The sequence below is a fragment of the Rhinolophus hipposideros genome, assembly GCF_964194185.1.
Source record: "Rhinolophus hipposideros genome assembly, chromosome: 9".
Taxonomy (NCBI): domain Eukaryota; kingdom Metazoa; phylum Chordata; class Mammalia; order Chiroptera; family Rhinolophidae; genus Rhinolophus; species Rhinolophus hipposideros.
This window is the reverse complement of record NC_138055.1, coordinates 50,601,802-50,616,999: the sequence shown is the minus strand read 5'-3', so window position 1 is coordinate 50,616,999 and position 15,198 is coordinate 50,601,802. Positions and strand designations below refer to the sequence as shown.

Here is a 15,198-nt window from a genome sequence, read left to right as displayed (position 1 = left end):
CGTGCCCTTTTCTAGGCTGCTGGTCCCTTTTCCCACCTAGAGAGGGCAGCGTTCTGCCCCTACGGTTGCTTGCATACCGGCTGTTGTGGGCGCTGGGGTTGTCCAAGGAGCGAGAGGGCACAAGCTCGTCCTTTCCCAGGCTCAGGCCATTGTGGGTACTAATACTCCAAGATTTCTATCCCCCGATTGTTAGCCTGCAGTCCTGGTCTCACCCCCAAGTCAATCAATCAGCCTAGTCCCCATCCTACACTGATGTCAGGATCTGGATGGGGCCGAGGTTGGTTTTGGTTTTTTTCTGGGATGTCACTGGACCAATTGTGACCCGTGGCAAACCAGTTAAGTCATAACTGATAGTCCCCATACATTCTTGGTCAAGATAAAGAACCTGGATAGAAGGTTGGAACCTATTCCTCCTGAAGGGCTGCTCCTGGAGAACAAATTCAGCCCTGGTGTATGGAGGAAATAGGCTCTCCAAGCAAGGGCTTATGGGTATTGCAACCCGACCGCCCTTCCTGATTGATTGCCTGTCTCGGTTGTTGTTTCTACTGGTTTCCTCCGCCATCTCCCAATTCCCTCTCCCATTATTGCCGGTTCTGCTTCCCTGGCCTGGGTGTTTCTGGAATCTTTGGCTTCCAACACAGCAGACACCTGGAATCCAGGCGGGCAGGTGCCCCTGAGTTAGGAATGGAAGCCGTAAGGTAGTTGGCCTGCACTGGAAGGGGAGTGTTTAGGACCTGGGGGTAGGTCAGATGTTGGTGGTACCACCTGGACTCTGCCCTTCCCTGTAGGCGCAGTTTTCCCAGCAGCTGGTTCCTGCTATACACCGCCCTCTGGTGGTCCTCAGGATCTTCAGGAACTTCAGGATCAGTTCCCTTCTAGACCAGAGGAAAGAGAGCTACCGATATGTACAGTTGGCCCTTGCACGACCTAGAGGTTGGGAGAGCCGACCTCTCCGAAAGACGGAAGTCTGCATATAACTACTACAGAACTACTGGAATGGGTGGACTGGACCTGCGCAAAGGAGCCTTCTTGAAGGAGGCGAGAGATGGTGCTTGGGGTTTCTTAGGTTGAAAGGCTGAGCCACAGGTATCAGGGCCTGGTGAGGAGCCCACCTTTGGGAAAGCCTTTCCAAACTGGCATTTATGCAAGTCTAGTGCCTGATTTAGCTCTGTAGCTCCTGGAAGCCACTACAGGCTGCAACTACTATAGCTGGAGCCTGTAGAAGTCCAGACTTCCAGGTACATCCCGGTTGCCCCTTCACCTCCTTCACCCTTGTGACCCTTGAGTTCAGTGTCTCAAGGTGAAAGCATACTTAGGGTTCCAGGTAGTGCTTGATAAAGACAACATTGGGAAGCGGGCTAAGTTTACCTGTAGTGTCCTTCCACCCAACATGGCCCTCAATCTACATCAGGTGCCTCTTGTCATCCCAGAAATGCACTGCAAGCTGTGGATCTTTCCTACTTTGTTTCTAAACCTGCCCTTGTCACCCTCCATCAGCTGCTGATGTACTCCAGTCATGTCACTTCAAGTGATGACTAATCTGATAAACTAATTCGTCTCCCTATGTTAATGGGGTCCTTGTGTTTACTACTCTGCCCAGGTATTGGTATATCTTACTTAATGGCCTGCCGAGAACAAGTTCTTACACCATAAAACCATAATGGTGCTGATTCCTATCACCTTCTAGATGATATACCAATCATAACTTGGGCAGGGGGAACTAATTGGTTTTCCTTAAACTATATCCTATCAGCCCTGGCCTGAGGCTCACCTCTCATACACATACCCCTGTTTCTATCCCTCATTGTCCTTGTCCTATGGAGGTCCTCCCAGCTGCCTAAAAAAATCCATCATCTGCCTGCAAGTAGCGAAGAGCACCCCCTCCATGAAGCTGACCAGGAGGGCATATTCACTTGGCCACACAACAACTCTAATTGCAGCACCTCTTCTGTCAACAACATAGGCAATGGAGACTGGGAAAAGGGCATAGCTTTGAAGTCCTGCTGACCTGTAGATAATGATACTTCCTGACAGGAGGTATCGCATGTGCCCAGTGTGGAGCACTCAGTAAATACGTTGTATGCTCTGCATTCATCTTTCACTACCTTTGCCGCTTTCTGCTGCCTGTCTGCCTCTCTCCTGACCACACCTTTAGGAGCACTACTAATGATTCCCAATCTTTTTGAAGGGGTTATGTTGCCGCAATTGTTTAATTTCATAACACTCCTTTCCTCGAAGTTGCTGTGTGACACATTGGGTTTGTTTTAGAACTAATGTGTAGTTTTGAGTACTCTTGTTTTGAGAATTTGCAGAGCATTTTGTGATAATCCTGGCAAGAGCTCTGCATACTAGGAAACCAGAGTTGAAACCACTGCTTCAAGGTCCAGGTGACCTTTCCATTGCCCAGAATTCTGAACCTCCTCCCCTTCCTTTAGGCAGGATTTACTGAATGTCTACGGTGTAGCACTGTGTGAGGCACTGAAAAACACACAAAAGGCTAGGAAACAGCTTCGTTCCCTGGAGAAGCAGACATAAAGGTATAAAAGATGATTAAGTACCATAGCAACATCGTACTAAATCAGGGTGAGTTGAATAGGCAGTAAATGTCATAGTAGTATAGAGAAGACCTTGTGGAGAAAGTAGGACCTGGATAGGATGGTGAAGCATGTGTAGGTAGAGGAGACCAAAAAGGGCATTCCAGGCAGAAATAACATCGGCAAGGACTTGGAATCTGGGATGAAGACGTACAAGCTGGTTAGGGCGGGAGATGGGGAAGTATAACTATACGTCGTTGATGCTTCCTGAGAATTATGACATGCCAGGCCCTGGTCTAGCACTTTACACGCATTCTCATTTAATCCTCATAATAACCCTGTGAGATTGTATTACAGATGAGGAAACTGAGGCAGAGAGGTTTAAATCACTTGCCCAAGTTACCATAGCCAGTAAGTGATGGAACTGGAGTAGGAATAACAAGAAATACGACCGCCGTGATGTATGCGACTACATCCTAGGTGTCTTAAGCTGTCTTGGACTCTTCCTCATCTCCTTTCTCAAGCCACTAATAAGTCCTAGCATTCTGACAGTTACTTCTCTCTCTCTTTTTCATTGTCTCGTCTTCCTCCTGCTTGGATGGCTAGCTTCCCTAACCAAAGCTACCCAGTCCTCAGTTAAGGAAATATCTACACAGGTACAGGTTTCTGGTGGGAACACATGCAGACTGGTACACCCACACGGAAAGCTCTTTTTGGATTAAAGGAGAAGGGAGTTGAGCTTTGTTACAGACTGAAAATATGTGCCCTCTCAAGATTCATATGTTGAAGCTCTTAATGCCTATGTGGCTGATGGGGCCCCTAAGGAAGTAATTAAGTTATAAAATGAAGTTATAAAAGTGGGGCCCTGATCTGATCATGTTAATTTCCTTATAAGAAGAGCTTGCTTTCTCCCTCTTCACATGCACCAAGGAAAGGACATCTGAGGACAATAGTGAGAAGGCGGCTGTCTGCAGGCCAGGAAGAGAGTTCTCAGCAGAAACCAAATTGCCCAGAACCTTGATCTTGGATTTTCCTAGCCCTCAAAACTGTGAAACAATAAATGTTTGATGTCTAAGCCACCTAGTCTATGGCATTTTGTTATGACAGCCCTAGCAGACGAACACAAGCTTCTAGAAATGTTTGAAATAAGGAGAGGCTAGTGCTAAGACAGGGTCTTAGTGAAAACAATCAACTCTGCTTGAGTAACCAGCATTTCTGACCTAGAACCTTGACATGCTTATTCTGGACTGCTTTTGCGGTCCCTGCTCTATTGAAGGAAGCCTTCTGCTCTGGCTGGGAGGCTAAAGACGCTGTTTACAGAAGGCAGGTGATGGCTGGTCAGGGTATTTCCCTGTGGGGGATTTTGTAGCCAATTAGCACATTCAAACCCTTCCCTCTCTGCTATTGTCTCTATATGTGACTTTGTTGATGTATACAAATGAACCTCTCCCATGAGAGGAGGGTATCTCAAATCAAGTTTTACTGGGTGCCTACACTCTACCAAATATTGTGCTGTGCCACGGGATAGGACAGTCAAGTTGAGCACGGCTCTTACAGTTCATTTGGTAAGACAGGCGAAAGTGGTTGGAAGGTCGTTGAGTGTGGTGAAAGAGATGAGGAAGGACATTTAAGCTGAGACCTGAAAGATGTGTAAGAGTTGTTCCAGCAGAAGGAACAGCATGTGCAAAGGCTTGGAGTTGAGAAAGAGTAAGATGAATCTGAGGAGCATCCACAAGTTCAGTATAATGAGAGGGAGAGATGATCCACTTTGAGGATTTTCAATTTGGTCCTAAAGAAGAAAAGCAATTGTGGAATTGGAAGCAGGTGAGGAGGAAAAAAAAATCAAACATGAGTTTTAAAAAGGAAGTTGGCAATTGGGTGGGCTTTTTGGGTCGTCTTTATCCCTAGGTTAGTTGGTCCTCATCTGAGCACATGAGTTTCTCTAGTTCTGATCGCAAGTAGTAAATGCCCCTAGCTCCACACACAGTATCATGGGAGCAGATGGTGGGGAGCAGTGTAGGGAAATTGGAGCAGGACGGGAGAGGATAGGAATAGAATTGAAGATTGTTGGCGTAAGAAATGTCCAAACTTGTAGAGAATTTTTATGAGTTTATTTCAGCCCAACTGATGACATATGCTGGGGAGCAAGATCTCAAATGCTCAGAAGAATAACAGTTTTGCAGTTTTCTTTTATGCATTTGAAATTAAGGAGGGAACATAAGGAAAGTTGTATGAAGGGGGGAGGAAGCAAGGTGGGATTGATTACAGGATAGTTAAATTTATCTGCTCTCTTAAGGTTGGTGATGCTTTCCAAGGGGTATTACTTCTGGCCTCTCAAAGGTGTGTTAACCTAGATGCACAAGAACAATGGACAAAGCTTGCTTAAATATTGTTCACTAAAAAAGTTATAGGCCTGGGACATGACTACCAACCCTGACCTGCCCAGTTAGGAATTTATGATCAGATCACCCTGTGAGGTTACTTTTCATAGAACCCCCTTTTTCATCCACAAAGTGATACTTGTTCTCTTTGCTGTTCTCTCAAACCTACACCCAAACCATCTCTCAACTTCTCTCTTTGGGTGCACATAACCTAAGAACACAGTTGTCTGATTTCAAACCACATGATATCCAAACAGAAGTCTTTGGAACTGGGGGCTATTTTTCTGCTCTTCTCTTTTGCTTTCCAGAGATTCTTTCAGCAGAGCCTGGGCTTAGCTTGGAGCTAATAGCCCTATGCTGAGACAGAGCTGCCACCCTGAGAGCCAGGTCTGGGCTGAACATTGCAGCTGCCCAGGGAACAGCTGGTTAAGCCCTCAGCAGCTGCAGCAGCTGGGATTCCACCCAACATTTGAGCTGGGATTAATCCCATTTCCTCCACACACATCCCTCCCTTGTTCTAGTCCCTGGCTAGTCTATAGTATCTCGTGGAATCCATGAGACTAGATATTATGAGTCTCTCCATGAATTAAGCTGAAGCCAAAATCACCCACCTTCCTCTTCTCTTGGAGGCAGCTGGCCCAAGACACTTCAGGACCACCACAAGAAGGAGAGCGCGGATCTCTCTCACACACAACCTCCTTTTCCTCATTCTCTAGCCTTTGATGAACTGGCTAGAATGGATTATTTTTTGAAATGTCTGATTTTCAATAACTGTTAGAATTGTCTAAAGATGAAAGGACTTCTTTGGTGGGGTGAGGAGGTGGATTTCCTTTATCTCTCAAAGACTGTATACCAAGGCCTGGAAATGTGGTGGGAGGGTTGCAGGAGGATCAAGCATCATCCTAATGGTTGTCACTGTTAAACTGTGACTGCTTCTCACTTAACTGTGATTCTACAGCTAAGAACAATAGGGCTGTATATTCTATTTGGTGCTTATGCACCAGCTGTGTAACCTTGAGGAAATCACTTCATAAGAGATGCCAGAGGTTACAATGAGGTGCTTCTAAGAGGTTGGAAATAAGGAGGTGCTCTGAAATTCACACAAGGCAAATTAATACACAAATGGACAAGGCAGTTCCTCCCAGGTCCAGAGACTTGACTCCCTCTCTTCAACAAATATTTATTAAGTCCCTACAAGTACTAATAGGCATTGTTCTATGCTAGGGGTTTTTGATGTTTTTCTGGAGGAACACCCCAGTAATTTAAATAGATTAAATTAATTAAGTTTTAGCTTGGAGGAGTGGCCTGATCAAATTTGGGTTGTCAAAAGGTCACTCTAGCTACTGAGTGGATAGTGGATTAGAAGGAGTTATAAATATTTCCTGAAATTGTCCTTTCTTTCCATCTTCACTGCCATCTCTTTATCTCTGCCAACAACATCTCTCATCTGCACTCCTGAATTATCCTCTTTTCCTGTTCTCTCTGGACCCAGTAACTCCTTCTAATCATTTCATAGAGGAGAGACTAAGGCTCAGAGTAGTTAAGTAACCTGCCTGAGACCACATAGTGAATAAGCCAGGATTTGAAACCTGATCTGGTTAACTACAAAGTCCTTGCTCTTTCCGCTAGTATGTTTTGCTTCTTCCAAGCAAAAATATTTACGAACTCATAGTTTTGGCACTGTAGCTATGGTTTTTCCTCCCATACATTAAAATTGCACAACAACACCTCTTGTAGCTCCCCAGTGATGCCAGACTCAGAATGCTTCACTACTCTTATAAATTCTCCTTCACCGTCTACATCTTTCATTATATTCTCCTCAGTTCCCCATGTGAGTGTGCAATCTGTTTCCTCCAAGGACTCAATGATACACCTTTGAATGCTATAGTAGGGAAAATTATCAAACAAAAGATTAGAAGACAAAATTATATTAAGAAATGGTTAGGACAACAGGTAGATGTTTGTTGTTCTGGCTGCCGGCAGAAAGATGGAGTTCCAAGGTGGACAGTGCCAGTGGTACCAGCAGTGCCTTCCAGCTTCCAGTATCGGGCATCGGTCTGCAAATTGCAGTGTCTAGTGCTTAGTGGCAATTGCCACAGTGCTCTGACTGTCGTGGTTCTGTGATTTGAGCTATCGTTTCTGACTGCAGTCTCGGAACCCAGACCCCTACCCCTCCTTGTGACCCACTTAAATCCTTGGAATCAAGTACTTATTTTGCACAAGCTGGCACTCAGAGCTATCCCTGATCTGATCTCAGTCTAATTTCCAGCCTTAATTTCCACACGGCCCACACACATAGAGTGCTCCAGGTACAGGGGCTGCTCTGTATTTCCAGACACACTATGTTTTCACTCTCCCTTAGCATTTTGCTTTTTCCCCTAGGGTCTTTTCAAGCTTTAAGGCCCAGCTCAGTTGTCAATTACCATGTGAAATCTCTGATCCTTTCAGACAGAATCAATAAAATTTCTTCCCTTTCCTTCCTTCCTTCCTTCCTTCCTTCCTTCCTTCCTTCCTTCCTTCCTTCCTTCCTTCCTTCCTTTTTTCTTTCCTTTTCTTTTTTGAAGAATGTTTTCTTCCTCCAGGCTTCTAGTTACTTATACTCTGACATGAGCACTTCATCTTTATTTTGTCTCAGATATTTGAGACATAGCAATATGTGATGTTGTCATTAGAAATTTTATTCCAAGCCCATTTTCCTAGTATTAGGATGGTTTACTTCCTTTATTTGATCTTATAATGGTGATCTTTGTATATCTGTGATCTTTAAAAAGTAACCATTTAGGCATCACTTTTTCAGGTGATTGATATTTAATTAACAAATATCTTGGTCCTGAGATTGTAGATTTGTTCACTAAACATTTATTCCTAATTTCCTCTTTTTTCCCCTTCCTTTACTATAGAGGGTAGATAATAAAATACTAAAATTTCCAGGCTCCCTTGCAACTCGAGATGCCCACATGATATAGTTTTGTCCAAGGAGATGTCGCTGAAAATATCCTGTGAGATCTTCTCTTCCTGTATATGTATTTTAAAAGCCACAAGAAGAGAAAGCCCTGTGTCTTAGCCCTTTTGCTTTCTCCCAGATTGAAAACAAGAGAATTTGAGGATGATTTAATAGAGACTATTTACAAAGGGGGAGGGCAGGGTGTAGGGAAAACCACAAGGGAGGGAATTATGGAAATAGAACCAGAGAGCTGTGAGTGCATGTGGGGGGAGTGCCCTGAGAGGTGCTGTGACCTTCGGTGGGGAACACAGAAACTGTCTTCCCTCCATCTGATCTTCTGTGTGTGCTCCCCTTTGGCTGAACCCCACTGGGATTCAGGACGCAAGGTCTGCCTCTTGGACACAAATCTGAGTAGAAAAGAGCAGAAAGACAAACAGTATAAAAAGCATCTCTTATTTATCTTTATATCCCTAGTGTGCATAAAACACATAATAAGAGTGCCTGGCACAAAGTAGATGAATACATTTTTATTGAATCCAGTTTTTGGTTCTATCCTACTGTGCTTAAAACCCAGTCTGGAATCACTACCAACCTCGCTCAGGCCCATTTATCCAATATAAAATTGCTGATCACTTTTCATAGAGATACTTAAAATAGTTTCCTGGGAGCACTTCATCTTTATTTTGTCTCAGATATTTGAGACATAGCAATATGTGATGTTGGATCTTCTTTTACCAAAAGGTAAAAGGAACTTCTTTTACCCAGAAGAAAACGTATTTGTGTTCCTGAGGCCAGAATTAGAAATGGCTCTTTGAAACAACTTTCGTAGATCTAGACTTTTAAAAGCATTAGATGGTTCTATAGTTTTACAAAGTCTGTTCTCTAGTATAATTTAACTCCTAAATACCCACCTCATCAGGGCCTTCCATAAGAAATAACTTCTGTGCGCTACCTGTAGGACTAAGTATCAGTTTCCACATCTGTAAGATAAGGGTGATAATTCAAGTCTCACCTCCTCAGGCTTTCTAGAATACCACATTAAAAAGGAAAAAAAAAGGAGTATCACGTATCACACCCCAAATTACTCTCTAGCACATTAATATCTTGGTTTTTTTCCCCATTGCTAATTTTTTATTGTAACATATTTATTGTTTACTTGTAGATTGTTGGTCTTCTCCCAAAAGACTACTTGCTCCTTATGAGCAATGACTTTGTGTTGTTTGCTGCTCTCTTCCCAGCACCTAGAAAGGTACCTGGTACATATGGTTTTTTGATAAATATTTGTTGATGGGTGAATGAATAATACTACTTCTCAACCTTGGGGCTGTTGTGACTATTAAATGAAGTAACTATGAAATGCACCTGGTATGGTGTTTTTTATTCTCTTTTTCTTTCCCTCACCTCCTGTATCCAATCCTGCAGCAAGTCAGCTTGACTTCACCCTCAAAACATCCCAAATTCTCTACTTAATTCATCTCTATCACTCTAATCAAGCCACCCTCTTCTCTGACCTGGACTATACAAATAACAGTCTTCTAGCTGATCTCCCTGCTTCCCCTCTTGCTCCTGTCCCCTTCAAACCCCAATCCATTCTCCACAGCTAGGGAGGTCTTTTAGAAACACAATTCAGTTCATGTCTTGCCCCAACTTAAATATCATCAACAGCTTTCTAGATATTAGAATTAGCCCAAACTCCTTTACATGATCCCTGCCTGTCTCTTAGACTTCATCTGCTTCAGGCTACCTGGCCTCTCTTTCTCTTTCTCATTCTCTCTCTCTTTCCTGGAATTTAACAAATTTATTTCCATTTTAGCGCCATAGCATTGATGGATTCTTTATGGGAATCTTTTGCTAGCCTGGCTCCTTATTGTCATTCAGACCTGAGTTTAAAATTTAAACTTTAAATGGTGCTTGAGAGGAAGTATCACTAATTTATAAATGGTCATTTCTTATCACACCACCTTTTATAGCACTTAATTATATCTAATATTTCTTTGTCTTTATGTTTGTTTCTTCCCAACTAGGTTTTCAGCTTCGTGAGTGCAGAGACTTTGTCATGTTCATCACTCTATCTCCAAAGTTAGAGCAGTGCCTGGAACGTATAGTATATGCTTAATAACAATTTGTTGAATAAATAAATGCATTGATTACGATGATGACAGCGAAACCGCAGACTGACCTAGCCACAAATTGTAATAATTTTTCCAAGAATAAGAATTGCAGTTCCGAAGTTAGATCTGGGGCTGAAGACTGGGGGAAGCGGAGGGAATAATTTAGAACTTTGGCCTTTTTTTCCCTATCCAAGGACCCCAGAGACTTTGCAAAAAGGAGACTTAGAAGGTTTTGACCAGAAATTGCAGCCCAGCCACAACGGGTACTTTGCAACCAGGATTCTTCTCAGCCACTTCTACTAGACTGCAAATGCGCAAACACCTTTAGGACCCCGGGTTTCTTTCTGTTTCTTTATGAATGAACCGGCTCTAGTCTGCGCGTGCGCAGCTCCTAGTTCTCCCTCTCCACGTGAGGCCCACCCATCCCTCCTGCTGGTGGCCCCGCCCTAATCCTTTCTAATAGACCATTGGCGAGCGGCCTGGGGGCGGAGTCCGGAGCCCCGAGCCGCGCGGCTCTGTAGTTTCCCCACGCGCCACTCCCTTGCTTTAGTCTTGCTGTGTTGTGATCACGTGGCCAGCTCCGGGCGCGGCGCTTGTTTTGGTTTCTCTCTAGCTTGCCCCTGGCAGCTTCGCCTAAGTGACTTTTCTGTACCGGTTGCTGAGCCTGTCTACACCCTGACTTCTTCTTAGGGCTCTCTCAGCCCGCGGTTCTGCAAGCCCTTTCGGGGCCTGCTCCTGCCAGGCCGCTAGTGCTCCATAGGAAGGTGGTTATCCTTGGATACCGCTCTGTAGGTGAGTCTCGGTCTTGGGGAAAGCACCGCCGCACCGCCGCTTTGTGACCAGAGGGGGCGCGCTGCCGCGGGAACGCGACCCAGGGAGGATGGTGGCATCGTTAGAATGGGAATGGAGACCGAGGGTTGAAAGGATGGAGGAAAGACGGGTGGTGGTAGTGTGTGGAGGACTGCAGGAAGTGGGAGCACGTAAGGGTTAACGTAGGCTTGGCTGCAGGAAAACCAGAGTAGTCTCCAGCGTCACTCTGGGGTGTAGGGGTGGGGTCAGCGTTTGATGACAGGGCGCGCTTTGTGTGGGACAAGTCGCAGGTGTTTAGGTGCGGAGCAGACTCGATCCTAGAGAATCTCGGATTTTCCCAGGGGTGGGGAAAGGCTTCCTGCCGTGCTACAGAATGCGTCTGGTGGCCAAGGTGCGAAGACCCATGGCCACCACTAGACTAAGGGAAAGCATTGCCTGGGGCACTCACAGGCTAGGTTGCTAATTTGGGGCCCCCTTTTGTCCTGGGCCGCAGCCCAAAAAGACAGAGATATGAATGTGCATAGCTGATTTGGATACAACTACCACTGCTTCCCACAGGGAAGGCATCTTTGGCACATCAGTTTATGGAGGGTGAGTTCTTGGAAGGCTGTGATCCTAGTACAGTGGAGAAGAGTGAGTGGACTTCTCCCTAGGGGTGGGGCAGGGAGGGCTTGGTACCCCACCTGACCCCATGATGGGATTGTCCTGGTTTCAAGGGGATGATTTAATTAGACAATTTTATTAGACATTACATCTAATCTCTTCTCTAGCAATCCTGTGCTATGAGTGGAACTAGTGTGGATTTTGTAAGATACTGAGTCCAGAATGGTGTAGATGTAGACAATAAAAACCTTAACATTGTCTCTCCACTGTCCTGGAGAGTTCCCTGGACCTGGTCCATCTTTGTCACTCCCAGTGTTAAGAATGTGTGGGGGCACACATCGCTAGCCCTACAAGGCACATCACAGTCAAGTTTTCTTTCCTTTTCAGCTTACAGCAAGATAGTGACTCTCCGCAAAGACGAGTGTCACCTACAACTGGTGGATGCAGCAGGGCAGGTACTAATTTGGGGGAGGGTATCTATTAATAAACGTGGCAGTTCAGTGCTGCGAGATGACGTCCAGTAGCCTCTGTTGCTCAGCTGTAAAGCAGAATTAAAAGAAAAGCATTTTAGCATCTAGTAGTGTGCAGCACTCATTGGAGCTACTCTATAAATACTTGTTGAATAGAAGTAACTCTAGTAGGGAGTGCCCCAGGGAGGATCCCCAAAATGCAGCCCACCAACCTTTGCTATCTGAGTGTTGTGTATTTAGGTATTGGTGTTTCTGTTTCTTGTCAGGATGAGTACAGCATTCTGCCCTATTCACTCATCGTTGGGGTCCGTGGTTATGTTCTCGTATATTCTGGCACCTCTCTACATAGGTAAGTGGCCAAGGTTGTGAGTGCAGGATGTGCGAGGATCTAAGGGCTTCCCAGAATAAGATGATAGCTCTATTTCTTGTGTTTCTAGCTCTCAAGTCATTGAGAGTCTGTACCAAAAGCTGCATGGAGGCCATGGGGAAACCCGTTAAGTGGGCCTGGGGGATAAAGACATAGTGTGGACATGAGACGCAGGAGAGAGCAGAGGGCAATATTGATGTAAGTTAGGGAGGAGGCCAGCACACAGGTTCCCTATGGTCTGACGGGGAGTTGCCCAGCACCAAGGTGGAGGTTGGGATCTATGGGCAATTGGAGGGGATCCTGTAGTAACTGCTGTTGCCTCACAGGCTGCTGGTGGTGCTAGTGGGGAGCAAGGCAGATCTGTCTCCAAACAGGTATGGAAATCTCTCGCAGCTCAAGGAGAAAGAAAGTGAGCTGAGCTAGGAATGAGTCAGGCTCTAGTTCTGTGCACTGACTTGAACAAGTCACTTCATCTCCTTCCATGTCTAACTTGAAGGTTAAGACAAAATAATCCTATTGCAAAAGCTATAATTTTATATTTCAAGCCTCAGTTCTAGGCTTATTTTAATATATTTTCTCCTTCCCAACCCTCCTTCCAAACCTCGAAGTGGGATGCATTAGAAGTCTAGACTCTATAAAGATTTTGCAGAGAACATGGGGACAGTACTGTCCTGCATCTTCATGTCTCGAGTTTGTTTCTAGGGAGGTCCAGGCAGTTGAAGGGAAGAAGCTGGCAGAGACCTGGGGTGCGACATTTATGCTCAAGGAATCAGGTCTGGGCTGGAAGATTAGGAAGATGGTGGGGGTGGCAGTGTGTTTTCTTGTGGCACTGCTTGGTGGTGGGGATGGTGGGGGAGTGGAGTATACACCTCGGAGCTGGATGGTATTATTGGCAGTAAACTGACTTTTTTGCCCTGAATCTCTATCCCTTGCAGCTCACTCAAGGCATCTTCACCAAAATTATCCAGGAGATTGCCCATGTGGAGAGCTCCTCCTATGGGCAAGAACACCACTGCCGTCTCATGGGAGCCCTCAGGCATGGGGTAGCTGCCTGGAATCTGCCTCTGGCACTGGCCAGGCTCCAGTGGGGGCAGGTCCTCAGGACTTCACAGGTATGGTTGCCAGCTGTGTTCCTGGCCCTCTGGGCACACAATATGGTACCCTCATGTTTACACACTTTCCCCACACGTCAGTGGCCTGGTTGTCAATGTTTACAAAGGGGCAAGAATGTCTCATGGGCTCTGGCCTCAGCTCTCTGCTTTTGCTAAATGAATTCTTATAACTTGCAGGGTTGCAATATGAATTCTGGGCATTGTTTATTCAGGACCTAGTCTCCTATGTAGATTTTGGGTTTTGGCTGGGTGAAGGGAGCTGGGGACTATAGAAGTGGAGCTGACTCCTTGGGGTGACAACGTATATATGCAAATAAACTGAGAAATCTTTTTATCGTTGACTTCTCTGTATATGGGGAGAGTTCAGGGCCAATATTTCCTTTTCTTTCCTCTTACCTCATTCCTATTCCTTACTCCTCACTCATTCAGGACCTTTACCCTAAGACTTAGTACTTGCCTTTCTCAGCTCTTTTCTACTGGGCCCTCCCTGTACAGGTACCAGTTGGCTGCCACTCCCATCCAAGCTCGTAGCTCTCAAGAGTCCCTTAACTACAGAAACACCACCCTCTAGCGGCCAGCTGCCTCTTGCTGACCTAGCTTGTCTCCTGGGCCTTGGCATTTGCTGGAACTCAGAGAGTGGGTAGGATTTGGGGAAGAGGAAGGAAGCCCCTTATTCCTAATGATGTAAGAATTGAGGAGTGTAGAGGCAGGGACTAAACTGTTGTGAAAGTTGTCTAAGATAGTTGTGAGTAAAGTAAGAAATAATGCCTGTGATATATACCAATCCCCCCATACACCCATGTCCCAGTGCCTTTCATTAAAATGGATTTCCTTTGCTCTTTTCATACTTGCGGTGACTTTTTCATACTTTTCACACCTTTGGAGTTGTGCTCCCTTTTTTAGGTGTCAAGGCTATTGCTTCCTATTACCTACTACCTCAGTAGGAAGATGGATATTTCAGCTAGGAAGGCTTGAGACTAGAGTCTTATATACCTCTAGTTTCTGTGTCTTCTCTCCCCACCCGCCACCAGCCCTAATTGGTCAAATACCTCCTCCAAGGACTTTTCTGAATGGTATTCTTCACAGTCAGGGCATAGACTTCTCCTGCCAACTGGGGAAACTGAGTTATTCTGTTAACTCTAATGCACTTAGTTGGTGAGGCTAGACAAAATCTAGTATGATTTTTAGCTGTTACCTTGTTAGTGCCTGGCTCCAGGCTAGTTGAGCTTACAGTTGGGAATGACTGTTTATCATGCCGGTTTTTGAAAGTCCTGCCAACTGCTTTTGCATCTCTGATCCAAAATCTAAAGAGAAGTAAGGGATACTGGAAGAAACATCAAAAAAGCAATCTCAGTGGTTTAGGAGTCTCTTTAGGGTTGTCACCACCGTCTCTCTTTACATTAAAATTAAGTCCTTTTGTACATCTGACCTGGAATACTCATATAGGTACCTACCCTCCTGCTGCCATTTCCATGAGGTCTGGGATAGATTTACAAATGTCTGAGGCTTTCTAGAAGCCTATCAAGCAATCTCAAGGCCTGATAGCAGTAAACAATAGTGGTGAATGGCTGAGCTGGAATACTTTTTCACTTGGCTGTGTAACCTTGTATAGTTACTTAACCTCTCTGAGCCTCAGATTCTCATTTATGAATTATAATTAAACTTTCATAGGGGTGAAGTGAGAATTAAACTGAGGTGATATATGAAATGCTTAGCAGTTCCTCATACATGACAAACCCTTAAGAAATGGTGGCTATAGTGTTATTGGAGGTTTCTGGTGAGAGGTTTCTGGTTGATTCGTGGCTCTACTTCTCACTAGAGGTGGTTCATTGGGCAGTTTTACTTATTGGAGGTTTCTGGTGAGAG

The 15,198-nt window shown here is 45.1% G+C and overlaps 1 protein-coding gene across 1 annotated transcript; it reads left to right on the top strand.

The window, feature by feature from the left end:
* Positions 1–903: 903 nt before the first annotated feature.
* RHEBL1 (RHEB like 1) lies at positions 904–13,654 on the top strand (the record flags this gene model as incomplete). Its single annotated transcript, XM_081058962.1, has 9 exons — positions 904–1,048; positions 10,634–10,762; positions 11,771–11,838; positions 12,120–12,202; positions 12,291–12,347; positions 12,547–12,594; positions 12,923–13,019; positions 13,156–13,449; positions 13,592–13,654. The coding sequence occupies 9 exons, from the start codon at positions 904–906 to the stop codon at positions 13,652–13,654; spliced, it is 984 nt and encodes a 327-aa protein (XP_080915088.1).
* Between the last annotated feature and the right edge of the window lie 1,544 nt (positions 13,655–15,198).